Source organism: Pagrus pagrus, assembly GCF_965226575.1.
Source record: "Pagrus pagrus genome assembly, chromosome: 10".
Taxonomy (NCBI): domain Eukaryota; kingdom Metazoa; phylum Chordata; class Actinopteri; order Spariformes; family Sparidae; genus Pagrus; species Pagrus pagrus.
Window position 1 is genome coordinate 34,472,726 of NC_140194.1, and position 15,065 is coordinate 34,487,790.

At 40.7% G+C, this 15,065-nt stretch overlaps 1 protein-coding gene across 11 annotated transcripts; it reads left to right on the forward strand.

Annotated features, from left to right (window-relative positions):
- The first annotated feature begins 3,591 nt into the window (after window positions 1-3,591).
- Window positions 3,592-14,787, forward strand: LOC311264339 (uncharacterized protein). Of its 11 annotated transcripts, none has more exons than XR_014623450.1 (12): window positions 3,598-3,855; window positions 6,363-6,467; window positions 7,192-7,417; window positions 8,086-8,161; window positions 8,899-9,155; window positions 9,493-9,623; window positions 10,734-10,931; window positions 11,085-11,171; window positions 11,528-11,774; window positions 11,878-12,919; window positions 13,031-13,148; window positions 13,283-14,787. XR_014623450.1 is itself a non-coding variant. In XM_084365138.1 (11 exons), the coding sequence occupies exons 6-11, from the start codon at window positions 9,581-9,583 to the stop codon at window positions 13,498-13,500; spliced, it is 819 nt and encodes a 272-aa protein (XP_084221264.1). In that variant the 5' UTR covers window positions 3,593-3,855; window positions 6,363-6,467; window positions 7,192-7,417; window positions 8,086-8,161; window positions 8,899-9,155; window positions 9,531-9,580; the 3' UTR covers window positions 13,501-14,787. The 11 variants fall into 11 exon arrangements, 5 of the variants coding, with proteins under 5 accessions (XP_084221265.1, XP_084221264.1, XP_084221263.1 ...); XR_014623451.1 differs by having other exon boundaries at window positions 3,599-3,855; window positions 9,531-9,623; XR_014623455.1 differs by having other exon boundaries at window positions 3,609-3,855; window positions 9,511-9,623; window positions 13,283-14,786.
- Window positions 14,788-15,065: the final 278 nt, after the last annotated feature.

The following is a 15,065-nucleotide window of genomic DNA, read 5'->3' on the forward strand; positions in this document are numbered from 1 at the left end:
TTATGTTTGTTATTTTGGCCTTGGCCCACCCCGACGCCAATGTTGTTTTATGTTTAAGTTGTGTATTCTTTTTTTCTTGCTTTGTAAAATAAACCATTATTTGCTAAATGCGCACAAACCTGCGTCTTGGGTTCTCTGTGGCTTGGGAGTGAGGAAAGGTGACCGCAAAATCATGTTGTGCTCTAGGTTCTCCTAGCTGGGGCATAACATGAATTGGGGGCTCGTCCCTGTTTTGCGCATTTGTTTTGAGCGATCTATACAGCGGTAAGTCGGTAAGTTTTCTTTCACTTCTCTGGTTGGTAGTTTGTGGGTGTGACGATGGCAGCCGACTTCAATTTGGATGATTTTGTCGAAGACCCCACATGGGAAAAACTGCGTATATGTAAGAAAGCTGAGTTAATGATTGTGGCCAATTTTTATAAAATCGATGTTCCCTATACTGCTAAGAAAGCCGAGTTATATCAGTGTCTGGGTGTTAAGTTGGTGGAGAGGGGGGTGCTGACATACCTGGTTGGGACCACGGGTGTTGCTGTACACGAGTCAGAGGCGAAGGCGCAGGCTGACGCTGGTCCGGCTTAGGGCATAGATGCTGTGGCTCCCGACCAGTCTGCCGAACTCTCCACAGAAAGTCTTCGTTTAGCTCTCCGAATGAAGGAGTTGGAGCAGGAGACTGAACAGCTCGAGGTGGAGGCTATGCATCTCAAAGTGAGAGCCTTGGAGCTGGAACGCAGCACACCCCCAGTTTCCCCAGCTCCAGTGAACACTGTTCCACCTGCTGCGCAGTGCGGGGGAGAGTCTTTCCTGACCCGGAGGTGGTAGAAGTCCCGTGCGTTGAGTCATTCACTCCTGCCCCCACGTCGGTGCCGCGCGATGTGTTCCCCGCGTGCGCAATTACGCGCGCCAAAGCTCGTCAGTTGGGGGAAGTTGTGGATTTGTCTGATTCTTTCATGTGTTCTCCCTGTGAAAAGAGCCAATCTGTTCTGTGCCAGCCTCAGACACTGTGGAGTTGGTGCCTGAGGAGGGCAAGCTGACATTGAATGTGGATAGGGCAACGTTGATTAATGCGCAAAAGAATGATCGTACTTTGGATGTCTGTGTTTTTGCTGCTGCAGCGGCACAAGGCGCTACTGGTAAAAATGTTGTGTTCTTCTTTGATAAAGGGGTGTTAATGAGAAAGTGGGGCCCTGGTTCCAGTGAGTGGGATTCTGTTCACCAGGTGATTGTGCCAGCGCCGTTCCGCCAACAGGTCCTGAGTCTGGCCCACGACTCCAGTCTGGCTGGTCATTTAGGTATTAAAAAAACTTACAACCGGGTTCTCCGACACTTTTTCTGGCCGGGTTTAAAAGGGGATGTTTCCAGTTATTGTCGTTCTTGCCATGTCTGCCAAGTGGTGGGTAAACCAAACCAGCCCGTGCCACCAGCGCCTCTCCGTCCTATTCCAGTGATGGGTGAGCCTTTTGAGCGCGTGCTGGTAAATTGCGTGGGTCCTCTGCCAAAAACTAAGTCAGGGCATCAGTACATCCTGACGATGATGTGTGCGGCCACGTGCTATCCGGAGGCCGTGCCCTTATGCACCATAAAATCTAAAGCAGTTGTTAAAGCCCTGGTTAAGTTTTTTTCCACTTTCGGTTTGCCAAAAGTTGTCCAGTCAGATCAAGGATCTAACTTCATGTCTAAAGTGTTTTCACAAGTCATGTCGGAGCTCAAAATAAAACATCAGAAATCCAGTCCATATCACCCAGAGTCGCAAGGAGCCTTGGAGCGCTTTCACCAAACGCTTAAGTCTATGCTCCAAAAATTTTGTCTTGATTCGGCCAAAGAGTGGGATGAGGGTCTCCCGCTCTTGTTGTTTGCAGTGAGGGAAACGACTCAGGAATCCCTCGGTTTCAGCCCAGCTGACCTGGTGTTCGGCCACACAGTGCGCGGACCTTTGCGTTTGTTAAAAGAGAAATGGCTTTCAGATGTTACGCGGGTGGAACACAATGTGTTAGATTATGTCAGCTCCTTTCGTGAACGTTTGCATTACACTTGTGAAACTGCTCACTCTTGCTGCTAGCCAGTCCAAGATGAAGCGGCAGTTTTGACAGGAAAGCTGTGGCACGAGTTTTTGAACCAGGTGATAAAGTGTTGGTCCTGCTGCCCATTCCCGGTTCAGGGCTGCAGGCTCGGTTCTCTGGCCCTTATCTAGTAGAGCGCAAGCTCTCAGAGACTGATTATGTGGTCCACACTTATGGAGCTAAAACACTGCCATCACGCAAAACTGAAAGAAAAAATGTTGAAAGCTTGAAACCCCGTGTTTGAAAGTGCACAAAAGATTTGAAACTTTGGAACTAAGTTTTGAAGTTGTAAATAGTGTTTTGAAAGGCTGAAGTAAAAATTCAAATCTCTGAAAACATTATTTTGTATTTGAATTTTCATTCCAAATCTCTGCAACTTCTGTTTGGTTTTTTTCTTTACTTCTTTACAACTACAGCACTGTTTTTACAGTGTTTCAACAACACGCTTTCAGAGTTCAAAATTTGGCACTATTCTCCCACAGTATAATTTTGTTATCCAGTTTTGAAACCTTGTAAATGGAGATCTGAAAACTGGTGTGAATATATTTAGAAAAAGGTGTTGAGATGTTGAAACCTGAGTTTTGAAAGGGCAAATCTCTGATTTGAAAAATTTGAAGGCCTAAATAGTGTTTTGGCAGGCTGGAAAAAAAATTCAATTATCTAAAAACATTATTTTGTATTTGAAAATTCATTCCAAATCTCTACAACGTTTCTTTGTTTTTTTTCTGTTTCTTCTTCACAACTACAGCACTGTTTTTACAGTGTTTCAAAAACACACGTTCAGAGTTTAAAATTTGGCGCTATTCTCCCACAGTATAATTTTGCTATCCAGTTCTGAAACCTTGTAAATGGAGATCTGACAACTGGTGTGAATATATTTGGAAAAAAGTGTTGAAATGTTGAAACCTGTGTTTTGAAAGGGCGAATCTCTGATTTGAAAAATTTGAAGGCCTAAATAGTGTTTTGGCAGGCTGGAAAAAAAATTCAATTATCTAAAAACATTATTTTGTATTCGAAAATTCATTCCAAATCTCTACAACGTTTCTTTGTTTTTTTTCTGTTTCTTCTTCACAACTACAGCACTGTTTTTACAGTGTTTCAAAAACACACGTTCAGAGTTTAAAATTTGGCGCTATTCTCCCACAGTATAATTTTGCTATCCAGTTCTGAAACCTTGTAGATGGAGATCTGAAAACTGGTGTGAATATATTTGGAAAAAAGTGTTGAAATGTTGAAACCTGTGTTTTGAAAGGGTGAATCTCTGATTTGAAAAATTTGAAGGCCTAAATAGTGTTTTGGCTGGCTGGAAAAAAATTTCAATTATCTGAAAACATTATTTTGTATTTGAAAATTCATTCCAAATCTTTGTGTTTTTCTTTTACTTCTTTACAACTACAGCACTGTTTTTACAGTGTTTCAACAACACACTTTCAGAGTTTCAGATTTGGCAGTATTCTCTCTGAAACTAAGTTTTGAAACTCCGTGAAAAAGTTTTGAAACTCTGAAGACGGGAGGCGGGAGTTGGTACCAGCCTTCTCAGCCTATTGGTTGCTGAAGTAAGCATATAGTCCAATGACATGTCGTCCTGTCGATCGGCCACACGAGATTGACAGACTGCTCCACCAATGCGGTGACACAGCGCAGAGTTCACGGCAGGAGCCGTGGAGGACCAGTCCAGAAGCAGAAGACTGACGACAAGGAGAGAGGACGAAGAGGACGATAAGAACTGAAGCAAGGAGAGAAGTTCAAGTGAAGGAAGAGGGAGCTGGAGGCCATGGCGGGGGCTGGCAACAGAGAGGTGAGCAACTTTTCAAGTTATTGTGTTGTATGAATTAACATTAGGATAACAACCATGTGAAGAGCAGAAGGACCGACTGTAGCTGTAATGCTAACGGGTTAGCATGTGGGCTAACACGCGTATCGCTGACGATTCAGCAGTCATAACTGAGAAATGGAGGGTTTAAAACCCTCACCAACGTTGTGTTTTCCTCTTCGCTTATGTTACGTTACCCGAAGTCGTTACTTTCTTCGGGACCCGGGACGACGCCCTCCCGCCGTCGGTCCGACGGGGGGGGAGGGGTGATCAGACGACGCTGAAGTTAGCCTCCGATTCGGCACTAAGGGGAAAGTTAAGTGGAAATTAACGTAACGTGCAGTGCTACTGTTTGTACACTGTCTGTTTTTTGTGACACTTCTTGAAGAAAACATTTTAGGTATGACATTAACTTTGCCTGACAGCCGCAGTTGTATTTGTGAAACGTTTATTTTATTTGTGAAAATGCTAAAGGGGAGATTTCACTGTTTTTGTTTGATAACATTACCTACAGACTAGGGATCGACCGATATGGATTTTTCAGGGCCGATACTGATTATTAATAACCAAGCGAAACCGATAGCCGATATGTAGAACCGATATTTATTTGCAGTAAAAATGAAAATTTTGGTGTCAAAATTTAGAGAAACACACCTGGGATTAGAATGAATTAGAATTATAATACTGTTTGTTCACACTGACAAAATGGCCTTAACTTTTTGTAAAATAACATGAACACATAATCTTAATTGAAATGCCTTTTAATTATATTAAAACAATGTGCAGGGGCCTTCTGGCAGCATTTCTTAACATTTAATTAATGATGTCTTATGTTCTCTCCCTCTCAGGTAGGCTACATCTGATCCAGCCTGATTAAGAGCAAACCAATAAAGAGGGTGGCCGGAACCTTGGCTCACTACATTCATTTTATAGATATAGTAGTTACTTTTCAGATTAACATTTTACATAAAACAGCATAATGAGTAAATAAAGACACAACTTTCAGTGCTCACCAGAGTTTTTCACTTATAGTTCCTTATTTATTATTATATTTATTTATTTATTTAGAGAAATGAAGTCATATTCGGAATCTCATAACATTAAATGTACACTCTTGTGCTTAGAACTGTATGTCATATAACATAAATAAGAATAAGGCACTTGGCAATTGTAAATGCATACAATAAAGGCTACTTTACACACGTGGGTTGTAGACGTGACGGTAAATTTATTGATTGAAAAAAACTCGACGTGTGCTCTCTGCTTGACTCATTGAAATGGCCCATCATTTCCCTGGACTTTACGAGTGACCGGCAAAAAGACGAATATTTGACATCTATTCTGTGTGATCATAGTGTAGTGAGAGCATGAGCGCTGAGGGAGAGGCGATTGAAAACAAACAGGGACACGTTAGCGTGTGGTGTTATTATAGGCTATAATCACCTCGAGTGTTGTTTATTGATAAACCGGGAGCCGCCCCACGGGCTGAGACACGTTAGGAGATTAATTATTCCCACAAAGTAATGATAACCGTAAGGGTCTCCTATTATTATAGTGCGTCTGGCCCCAGCTCTTAAGCGGCCGGTCGCGGCAATTATAATGTAGCGGTTGGCCAGTTGTTAAAAGTTTAATCTCAAGAGCCAAACTGCAGTGAGTGATGCTAGTCCTATCTTGCAAAGTCGTATGCTTGATGTGATTAGACAAGTAGGTTGGTGAAATGTTGACTCTGGGCCTGCATGTTATCACTAACATTGATCATAAGGTTGTGGTATTTTTAAAACTTCATCCTAAAGGGCTTTGAAACTTCGACTGACACTGCCTTACCTTTTCTGCTTGCTCACCGGAGCAGTCCTCTGTTTCTCCTCCGTGTCTGTGGCACTGCATGTAGAGGCTTCAGTGTTGATTGATTGGCTGTCACTGACTCACTTGTGCCAAGTAACCAATCAGTGAGGGCTGTGGGCGGGACATTGTTACACAACCAAGAGAGTGGTGACTTCAGGCAGAGACGGCTGCATCAAAGGAGCGCGTTTCAAAATACATTCATTAATTTTATCGGTTATCGGTGAAAAAAACGGCCGATGCCGATGATCGCAAAAATGCCGAATATCGGCCGATATTATCGGCCAGGCCGATAATTGGTCGATCCCTACTACAGACCTCATTAGACCAGGTCCACATCAAAAACCACTGTACCCAGACTTCTCAAATCTGGACTAGATTAATCTACAGGCCCTGAAGGTTCATTCAGACACAGTTTCTGATCTGTGAAACCTTTGTGAAAATGCAATAAAGGCAGATTTCACTGTTTTCTCATCATATAGACCACATTAGACCTGGTCCAGGTCAAAAACCACTGTACCTAGACTTCTCAAATCTGGCCTAGATTATCCTAAAGAGGCTAAACATTCATTCTAATACAGTTTCTGATCTGTGAAACCTTTATTCTGTTTGTGAAAATGCTATAAAGGCAGATTTAACCGTTTTTCTTGCAGATGTTTGCACCATTCGCTAGTGGCATTAATCAGACAACAGCCACCTGCCCCTGCACCTGCCCCTGCTGTCCGTCCTCAGCCAACAGTCCAGGCTGATATGCAAAGGTAGTGGCCGCTACGGGAGGTGACCCCCATTTTGAAGGACCGTCATTCCGAATTTCCGAGGGGCCGCCATTGACTTCAATGGATGTTGCTCGCCTGACGCATAGGCCGAAAATGTTTCTGACTTCCGGGTTTACTTCCGCGTTATGGGGCCCATAGAGCATGCTCAGTTGAGTCACCCCCCATGATGCTCTTGGGCCTCCCATCATGCTTCGGGGTTATGAGGACGAGCGATCGGCATTGAAGTTTTGGCACTGCATGTTTATGAATACTATACTTGCGGATTAAAGAATGAGTAATTACATTTTTATAGGACTCGCACGGACTTTTCCACAAATAATGATTTTAAAAGCTAAGACGGTACATTTGTAGGTTTACTATGACCGTTGATATGATCATTAGGCCTAACTCATTTTGATGGTTAATTAATATACAATGTTACACTGAAAACAAGTTAGTCTGAACCTGTAGAGCTTAAATCAAAATGGACAATAAATTATAATTGACTTTTGTGTGTTTTAATGAGAACTGAATGTTAAACATGACAGATGACCACAGAACACCTCACCTCACCTCAACCTGTCATTATTGTTGTGTAGCCCCGTTTCACTTCAGCTGGATATTACATTTATTTAAAGTCTATATTGATTTTTTTTAATGCAGTGTACATTTGTGAAGATCATTGTAACGTTCAACGTGAAAGTAAATGTTGTTTTTCCCTTTGTAGATCATTTCCAGGATTTTTTTGGCGGGAAACAGTTAGGAGCAAAAAACGGCCTGCAGCACTAACAAAAATTTCCCAGACAATAAACAAGAAGTATATCAGGCTCCAGTTTTTCTTGATGTCGGGCCTTGGTGAACGGACACCAAAGTCCTCTGAAGAAATCCGTCTCCTGGAGGCAGGCCTGGGAAAAAGAACAGTCTGTGTGGCAGACAACTCTTGTCACAACGAGGTACTCTCAATTTAATGTTCTTCTGCTGATGGGTCAGGAGTAGGGTGCAACGATAAATCTATGACTAATCTACTATTGCATTAAAGCATCACTAGGTAAAAATTATTCATATTTGCTGGAACTGACACTATATTCTGATAGTAAGCAGTTAAATGAGTAATTTAGGATAAAATCCTACTCCTCTGGCTCCACCTACAGCCTGTAATCGTACTTACCAAAATTTGAGCACTCTCCACCAGCTAGGTGGAGGGAGCAGGAGGAGCAGCCACTTGCAGCTCGTAGGCTACATGTCGTAGTAAGCTGACGGAAGTGAAAGTAAAGTCCGTGACTTGGTCGGACATTTCAAGACGATACACTCTTAAGTTGCTCTTTTCACCTCTGTCAACCCCCCTCCCTCTCACCACACACGCAGACACACACAACAAGAGTGTGTTTCATGGTGAGAGAGGTAAATTTGATATTAAGCTTGATTTTATTTTTTAAAAAAAAGGATTGCTGAGTACAAGCTGATTAAATCAGATTTGTGTGAAATGAAAAGGCTTTTGTAAAAATAGTGGGGCCATGTAGACGGATGAATTATAAATAAAGAAGACCTCACAAGTGTGCCATGTTTGATTTTACCCTAACAGTAAGGATCACAGTGTTTTTCATGTTACACCTTTATTTAGATTGTCAGTCAACTTGAAGGACACTACCCCAAGTTGAAGCAGCTGTCTGGAGGCTGGCTTTGCTACAAAGCATCAGGTAAGGGAGAAAGGCAAAGGAAACCTGTTGGAGTTTTTAATTCACTGAATGAATTTATTAGGGCTGTAGCCGATATCCGAGTACTTGAGTACTCACTCGGCTTGGGCGGCATCCAAGTGCCATTTCACCTACCAAGCTGTATTGGCTAATAATTTAACCATATATAGCCATATCATAGTTTTATATAGTGTCATGACAAAATTATAAATATCTGTCCATGTTCATATCTACTCTTATTCTAAAATTAATGTCATTGCTGAATAACAGGGTACACCACAGCTACATCAACACTGTGTTTACACGTGGCCAGCTATTTTCATAAATGGACATTTCACCCTCTCTGTTTTTAAAAATAACACCATGCACACCTGTCTGTTTACAGAAATTTTTTTTTTTTTACACACTAGCTCATGTATATATGACATCAAGAGCATGCCAAAGACTGTATGTACCAGTGTAACGAGAAGCTCAAGCCCACATTAGCCAGGTGGCACAGATGCAAGTTCTGACGCCCAATGAGGCCAAATCTCCACTCTGGCTGGAGTTTTTGGAGAGAATCGTTTTCATAGGCGTCCGTTTGCATGTAAACGAAGGGTGCAAATGAAGGGAAATGTCTCTGTTAATGAAAATAGACGGCCATGTGTAAACATAGTGCAAGACATGAAACACCTGCATTAACTGTCAGGCCAACGTTGTGTCATCTAACTGAAGTAAGATTTGTATTTCTTTTTTTTTAGGAGGTCATGGACAGAGAAAGCTTACCGTTGTGGCGACAGAAGACGAGGGCTACAATGCACAGCTCCTCAAAAATGTGTCGAACAACGGGAGACACATCTTATACATCCTCCCTTTACAAGAGGACATCGATAGTACTCCACTCCCGTACGATTCCCAGGAATTTGCAAAGATGCCTAAGTCCTCGTGCAAAAAGTGCGGTATTGTGATGCCACTACAGTTCCTGGCTCTCCACATAAAGGACTGCGAAGCGGAAGTGGTAAGAACTAAATTAAAAAGTAATATGTGAATGTATTTTTAGTTTTACATTATTAGTTGTACTTAATACTTAGTGATGTTACAGTATAGCTACTTGAGGACAAGTTTACACAATTATTGGTGTCGATGGGTTGACAGCAGGAAAAATGGGAAAGAGTATAGGTCTGAGTTTGAGTCCGAGGACAATATTGTAATGGCAAGACAACTGTGTCCCAGCATCTCAAAACTAGCAGGTCTTGTGAGATGTTCTTGTATTCAATGGTTAGTTACCTAATCTTGCCTCTAAGTTACCCACACCTTGACCTGACTGGGCATCAGGATTTACTTAAATATGTCAGATCTCTCACCACTTACAGGGTTTAAATGATCTGCCTAGTACCTGGAACCTCCAGCCGATCCGAACAGAGCACCAGTGGTTTCAATGAAATGGCCAGACCTTCAACTGCTGTTGCTCGTCACTCTGCCCCAGGTGCCAGTCAGAATCATTTTTTTAAAAACAGATCTCACAAACAATTTTGACTTTTATGCTGCCACAATATACTAGTTGTTATACTGTGTTTGGTTGTCACCTTAAGTTCCCCTGTTTCTCATACAAGACCTGTGTCTTCAGCTACTTTCTGACATGAATTGCTTTTAATTACACAATGAACAGAGTGGGGCCAATGTGTGAGCACTGTCAATTTGCCCCTGAGCCCTCTAACATCGAAAGATCATCATTTCACTGGACAAAGGGCCCTATTGTAACCATCTATAGCACGTGGCGCAAGTGCCTTTAGGATGTGTACAAATCCACTGTTGCTATTTTAATGGTGGAAATATGAGTATCTATCTATCACTTTGGCTGATTGCTATTATAATGCATTTGCCAAGCAATGTGTTTCAAGAATAAAACACAAGTTACTTTAATCAAAAATCAATTTGAATGATGAGCTGCTAACCCGACATTTCATTCATGAAAAATGAAAACATAGAACGACTGTGAGTAATGGCACTTTGCTCTCTGCAGCAACTCTGAGGCTGCAGACCTTTCAACACATCAGTTCTACAGTATAAACAGCTGTGGATAACAAACACTGTAAGAGTCACCCGTGTTCATTAATAGAACCATACAGATGTTCAGATGCTATTCTTGTTGATAAAATCAATAATTGGCAGTGGAGCAGCTTTTCTCCAGATGTAGATGTGGTTCTGAGACCAATTCTCCACAAATACACCAAAAACTCACTGCATATTTTCGCGTCTACTCCCGTCAGTTCGCTGTGCATGCAGGGCTTTGTTTTTGTTTATCTTATATTTACAACTTTGTTTCTCTTCCAAAAAGGTTTGTGTAGTCATGGAATAACAGGTAAACTCAGCAGGGTTCTCAGTTGTTGAAAGTATCTAAACCTGATCCATGTCCTCTCAAGAATATGAGTTAAATCTTTTTTTAACAATCGTCTTGACCATTCATAAAGTTGTATGAAGATTATCTGCAGCAGCACTCTCCAAGGTGCTCCAAGGAGCAGTGAACACACCTTTCTAAAATTTATTATCACACTTAATTTTTTCTCAACTATTTATGATTTTTTGTATTTCATAGAGTGGAAGCAAATCATGAATGCTTCAGCTGCATCAACACTCTTCAGAAGACGTATCTTGATGGAGCAACAGCTGGAGATACCTCTTCATGTCACAGTGGACATGCAGTCGGATGTTGAAGACAGAGAAAAGGCAGTTATCAGATTCTACAAAACCCAGAGAACTAAATGGGCCTCTCCACTTCACTGTGTGCTTGAAGGTTGCAATATTTATGTATTTTTAATAAAAATGAGCCTATGACAATATAAGCTTGACAAAGATGCCCTTTTCATAGTGATTGGTTCCAACTCCTGCAAAGTAAAAGACAACCATACTGTTTGTGAGCTAATAAAGATTATTCTTCTTGCTTTAGGTGACTCAGCCATCGGTGATGGTGTAAGTCGGTACTTCATCAGCTTTGCTATGCATACTTTGCAGTCTGGATTCCACATTAACTTTGGTATGTTTTTTTTTTCCTGTTGTCGTTGTACTGTGGGTTTTTTATTTTTCAAAGTGACAAATGACTTATAAAAAAACAAAGTTGTTGTTTTAGGTAGGAACAGTATGACATTAAGAGGCTTCTTTCTATTGAGATTCCATCTCATCTTTTTCATCTGTTTTCAGACTGCTTTCTTGGCAAATGTGTAGCACTGTCAGACCCTAAGAAATCTGTTTATCAAGTGTATTGTGTCTCATTTTCATCAGTTTGGTCAAAGGAAGAGATTGTTAAAATGCAATCTGTAGCTGATTTGTTTTTTCATGTATGCCATTCCCTTAAACTGTTATAGCAACTCTTGTTTCATGATTATCACATAGGCAATGCTGATGTGACAAGACTGTTTGAGGGACAGAAGGATCACCTTGTACCTCTCGGACTCTCGTTGATTCCGACCTTTTCCTGATGGCAGGCAGAATGGTTGGACACTCATTCATACATGGTGGCCCAGGTTTGGCAGGGATCAGTCCTGCTGTTGTACATGTGCTCTTAGGGGGACAGTTGGAGACAGCAGTATTGGCACTTGAGGATTGCCCTGATATAGATCAAAGGAACACAATCCAGATGGTAAGAAATTAAGTCTCTTTGTTTAACTTTTTAGGGTGTGTGGTTAAAACAATGGACTTGACAATGGGGCACTATTTTCTCCCCCACAACTGGATACCAACAGGGAGCTATCTGAGGACGAGAGGGATGGTGTCAATGGCCTAACCGACATGTGGGACCCGCCACGACTGACAAGTCAAAACAGAAAATTTCTTCATCAGCGACTGTTGCAGCATGCAGTAATGGGACAATTTGATAAAGTTGAAACTTTTTTGCGTACACTAATACTTGTAGGCCTATATCATCTAACATCAGCTAACTCTGGATCTACATTCATCTGAAATTTCAAGGCATTTTCCCACCCTGTAAAGCAATATTCAAAGAAACATCTGTAAATTTCAGTGTTGGGATCAGTTAACCTTGGTGCTTTTTCAGTTATGGTGTTAAATGCAAGTCAGAAACAGGACTGTTTATTTTGTCTCTTTTAACACCACCCTAGGCACTGACCAGTAATGTAAAGTAAATGGTCTGTATTTATATAGCGCTTTACATCATACATCGCATTCACCCATTCACACACACATTTACACACTGATGGCGGAAGCTGCCATGCAAGGCGCTAACCACAGCCCATCAGGAGCAGTGAGGGGTCAGTACTTTACTACAAGTATTGAGTTACTGTACATAAGTCATTTCTTGGAGGATTTATATTTTACTTGAAGTTGTATCTTTAGCTGTGCTTTAACTCCACTACATTCCTACCCTGAGTATGATTTTCAAGTACTTCTCACAACTCTGGCACTGACATCTGTAAGGGCTTTTAACGTGAAAAGGGAATGCTCACTTTAATCCACTTTCCTTACTTGAAGATCGAGATACTAAACTTACTTATGTTTTTTATTGCGATTAATTGCATAGTACTGCAATTAGTCTCAGACCAAACAGATGAGAAAGGGCCTAAAAGAAACAGGAGTGTGGCCAATACTGTTGGAAAGAAGGGATGTGGCTGAATATCAAATCAAATCAAATTTTATTTGTATAGCCCAAATTCACAAATCACAGTTTGCCTCAGAGGGCTTTACAATCTGTACAGAGACGACACCCTCTGTCCTTCGACCCTCGAATATGTCTTCCTGTGTGAAAAAAATGCAGTCTGCAGCCCACAGGTAATAAATATATATTTGTAATGGTAATAATTAATATATTTGTATATTTCTGTCTTCACCATGAGATGCACTGAGATGTAAAACTTGTGAAATCTTTTAATTTAAAACTAGGTCATGATTGGCAACATTGTCTGGCCAACTAGTGAGTCAGTTGACGATGACGACGAGGAATATCCCCATGAGACAAGAGCCAAGATTGGACTGTACCTTCGGCAGTTCATTGAAACCAGTATGCCATATTTGTAAATTGTACTAATTTATAGGTTTCATTCAGTTAATTTTGTATGCAATTAGTTGATGAAAGATTATGTTATGTATTTTCATATTGCAACAAAATAACACATTTTTTTAATGTACTTGTAGGTACAGCACAGTCTCGCAAGGACCTACTGAAGTTTTGGACTGGATGGGAGGTTCTCCCTAACAAGCTGAGGGTCGAGGTTGTGCGTGGAGAGTTCCCAAAATCATCGACTTGTTACCAGTGCCTACGCATCCCTGGCCGCTTCTCAACTTACGAGGAGTTTAAACAAGTCCTTGAAGCATGCATTGCAACATCTGACACTGGGTTCGGGCTGATATAATGGTCCTTCTTGTCAAAGTTCTTAGCATGTTTGTGTTAAGGTACCTTTATGCTCATTTGTTCATATCCTCAGGGTCGTACCTTTATTTTAATTTAGTGTTGTAATGTAAAATGTAATCTAATTCCATTGTACTAGCCATTGATTCAACACATCTTGCTCTCTGAAACAGTTTTTAGGACAGCCAGTCTGTCTCATGTTCTGTCTGTACAGACACAAGGGATGCATATTTCTTGTTAAAAAAAAAAAAAGGACATATATATTTTATTTTAATATTTTATATAGGCCCTATTTAAAGCAGAGTTTTTATGAGCTGTTATGATAATGTTGAAAATACATTTTTGATAGAGCTGATTTGTTTTATGTAATTCTAATATACCAATTACTAACTATATAGTCACCCTTGCACACCTCACATACAATCAACACACCTCACACAGCACCAACTCCCCTAGGAAAAGAGGCAACCGCTGGTAGTGCACCAGTACCGGCCGTACTGAGATTTCCTTTATTGCACTAAACTACTCTAAAACACTACACTAAAATCAAAAGTATTACACAATTATCGAAGCCTTGCACTCATGGAGCAAAACATCGGCCCATATTTTCACCACTATAAGCATGTCAGCTTCACTCTTTTTGCAAAACAATACACACAGTGATTTGAGAAACACTAAACACACTTATATACATTAGACACTTGACATGTGATGATGCTGTAATGTTTTTGGAATTTTAATTTTTTTTTTACTTTCACTGCAAAGTTTTTAATGAACATCCATTCTTGCCATTCATATAAAATAATCATTACTTTTTAATTTTTTAAACCCCTTAATTGCCCCTTAATATGTATTGTAATAGTCTGGGAAAGAATAGAATAATAACTGATCTTAGTAAAACTGGGACATTTCCCTCTTAATTTTCATTTCCCACAGAGTCTAGTTTGATGGGGTCAAAAGACTGAAGACCAATGACCTTGTTTAAGACCATTTTCTCAGGCAAAAATACTTGGTGTTGTGACTTTGGACCTGTACTGGCCAGTGCTGAATTCACACACAGCAGGTTCAACTGAAATTGAAAGAAACTCAGCTGACGGGAAAGAACATGGCACTCCTCACAATATCTGGTTGTTACTTTTTTTTTAAACCAAGGTAGCCCTGTGACTTCAGAATCATTTTACCTGGGCCTTTTCTTTGCAAACAAAAGCCCAATACTGGCAGGTTGTAGTACTTTTAAAAGCAATGTAAAGGGGAGTTTACTCTTGCACTACAATTATTTGATGAAATAAACTTTGATCCTTGGCTGCCACTATCATTAGACTAACTGATGTCGAAATAGGGGCCTCACTAGCACTCAGGTTGCCCATAGATTCATCTTTTGAAGTACAATCTTCATCATGAAAACTTCTTTGACCCCAAGTCAATAAATGAGAACTGCCTTTACTGTCATTATGAACGCAACCATACTAAAAAATAACAACTTCAAAAATGCAGAAAAGAAAAACTGAATGTGAAGTGGTTCATCCAAAGCTAAGGCTTAAAAGCATCTCTATCTGACAAGTCAATCTG

Coding starts and splice junctions, on each gene's coding strand:
- LOC311264339 (XM_084365137.1), top strand. CDS start 9,518: ATGATCTGCCTAGTACCTGGAACCTCCAGCCGATCCGAACAGAGCACC. Junction 11,172..11,619: donor TGGATTCCACATTAACTTTG/GTATGTTTTTTT, acceptor TCCTGATGGCAG/GCAGAATGGTTGGACACTCA. Junction 11,775..13,030: donor AAAGGAACACAATCCAGATG/GTAAGAAATTAA, acceptor ATTTAAAACTAG/GTCATGATTGGCAACATTGT.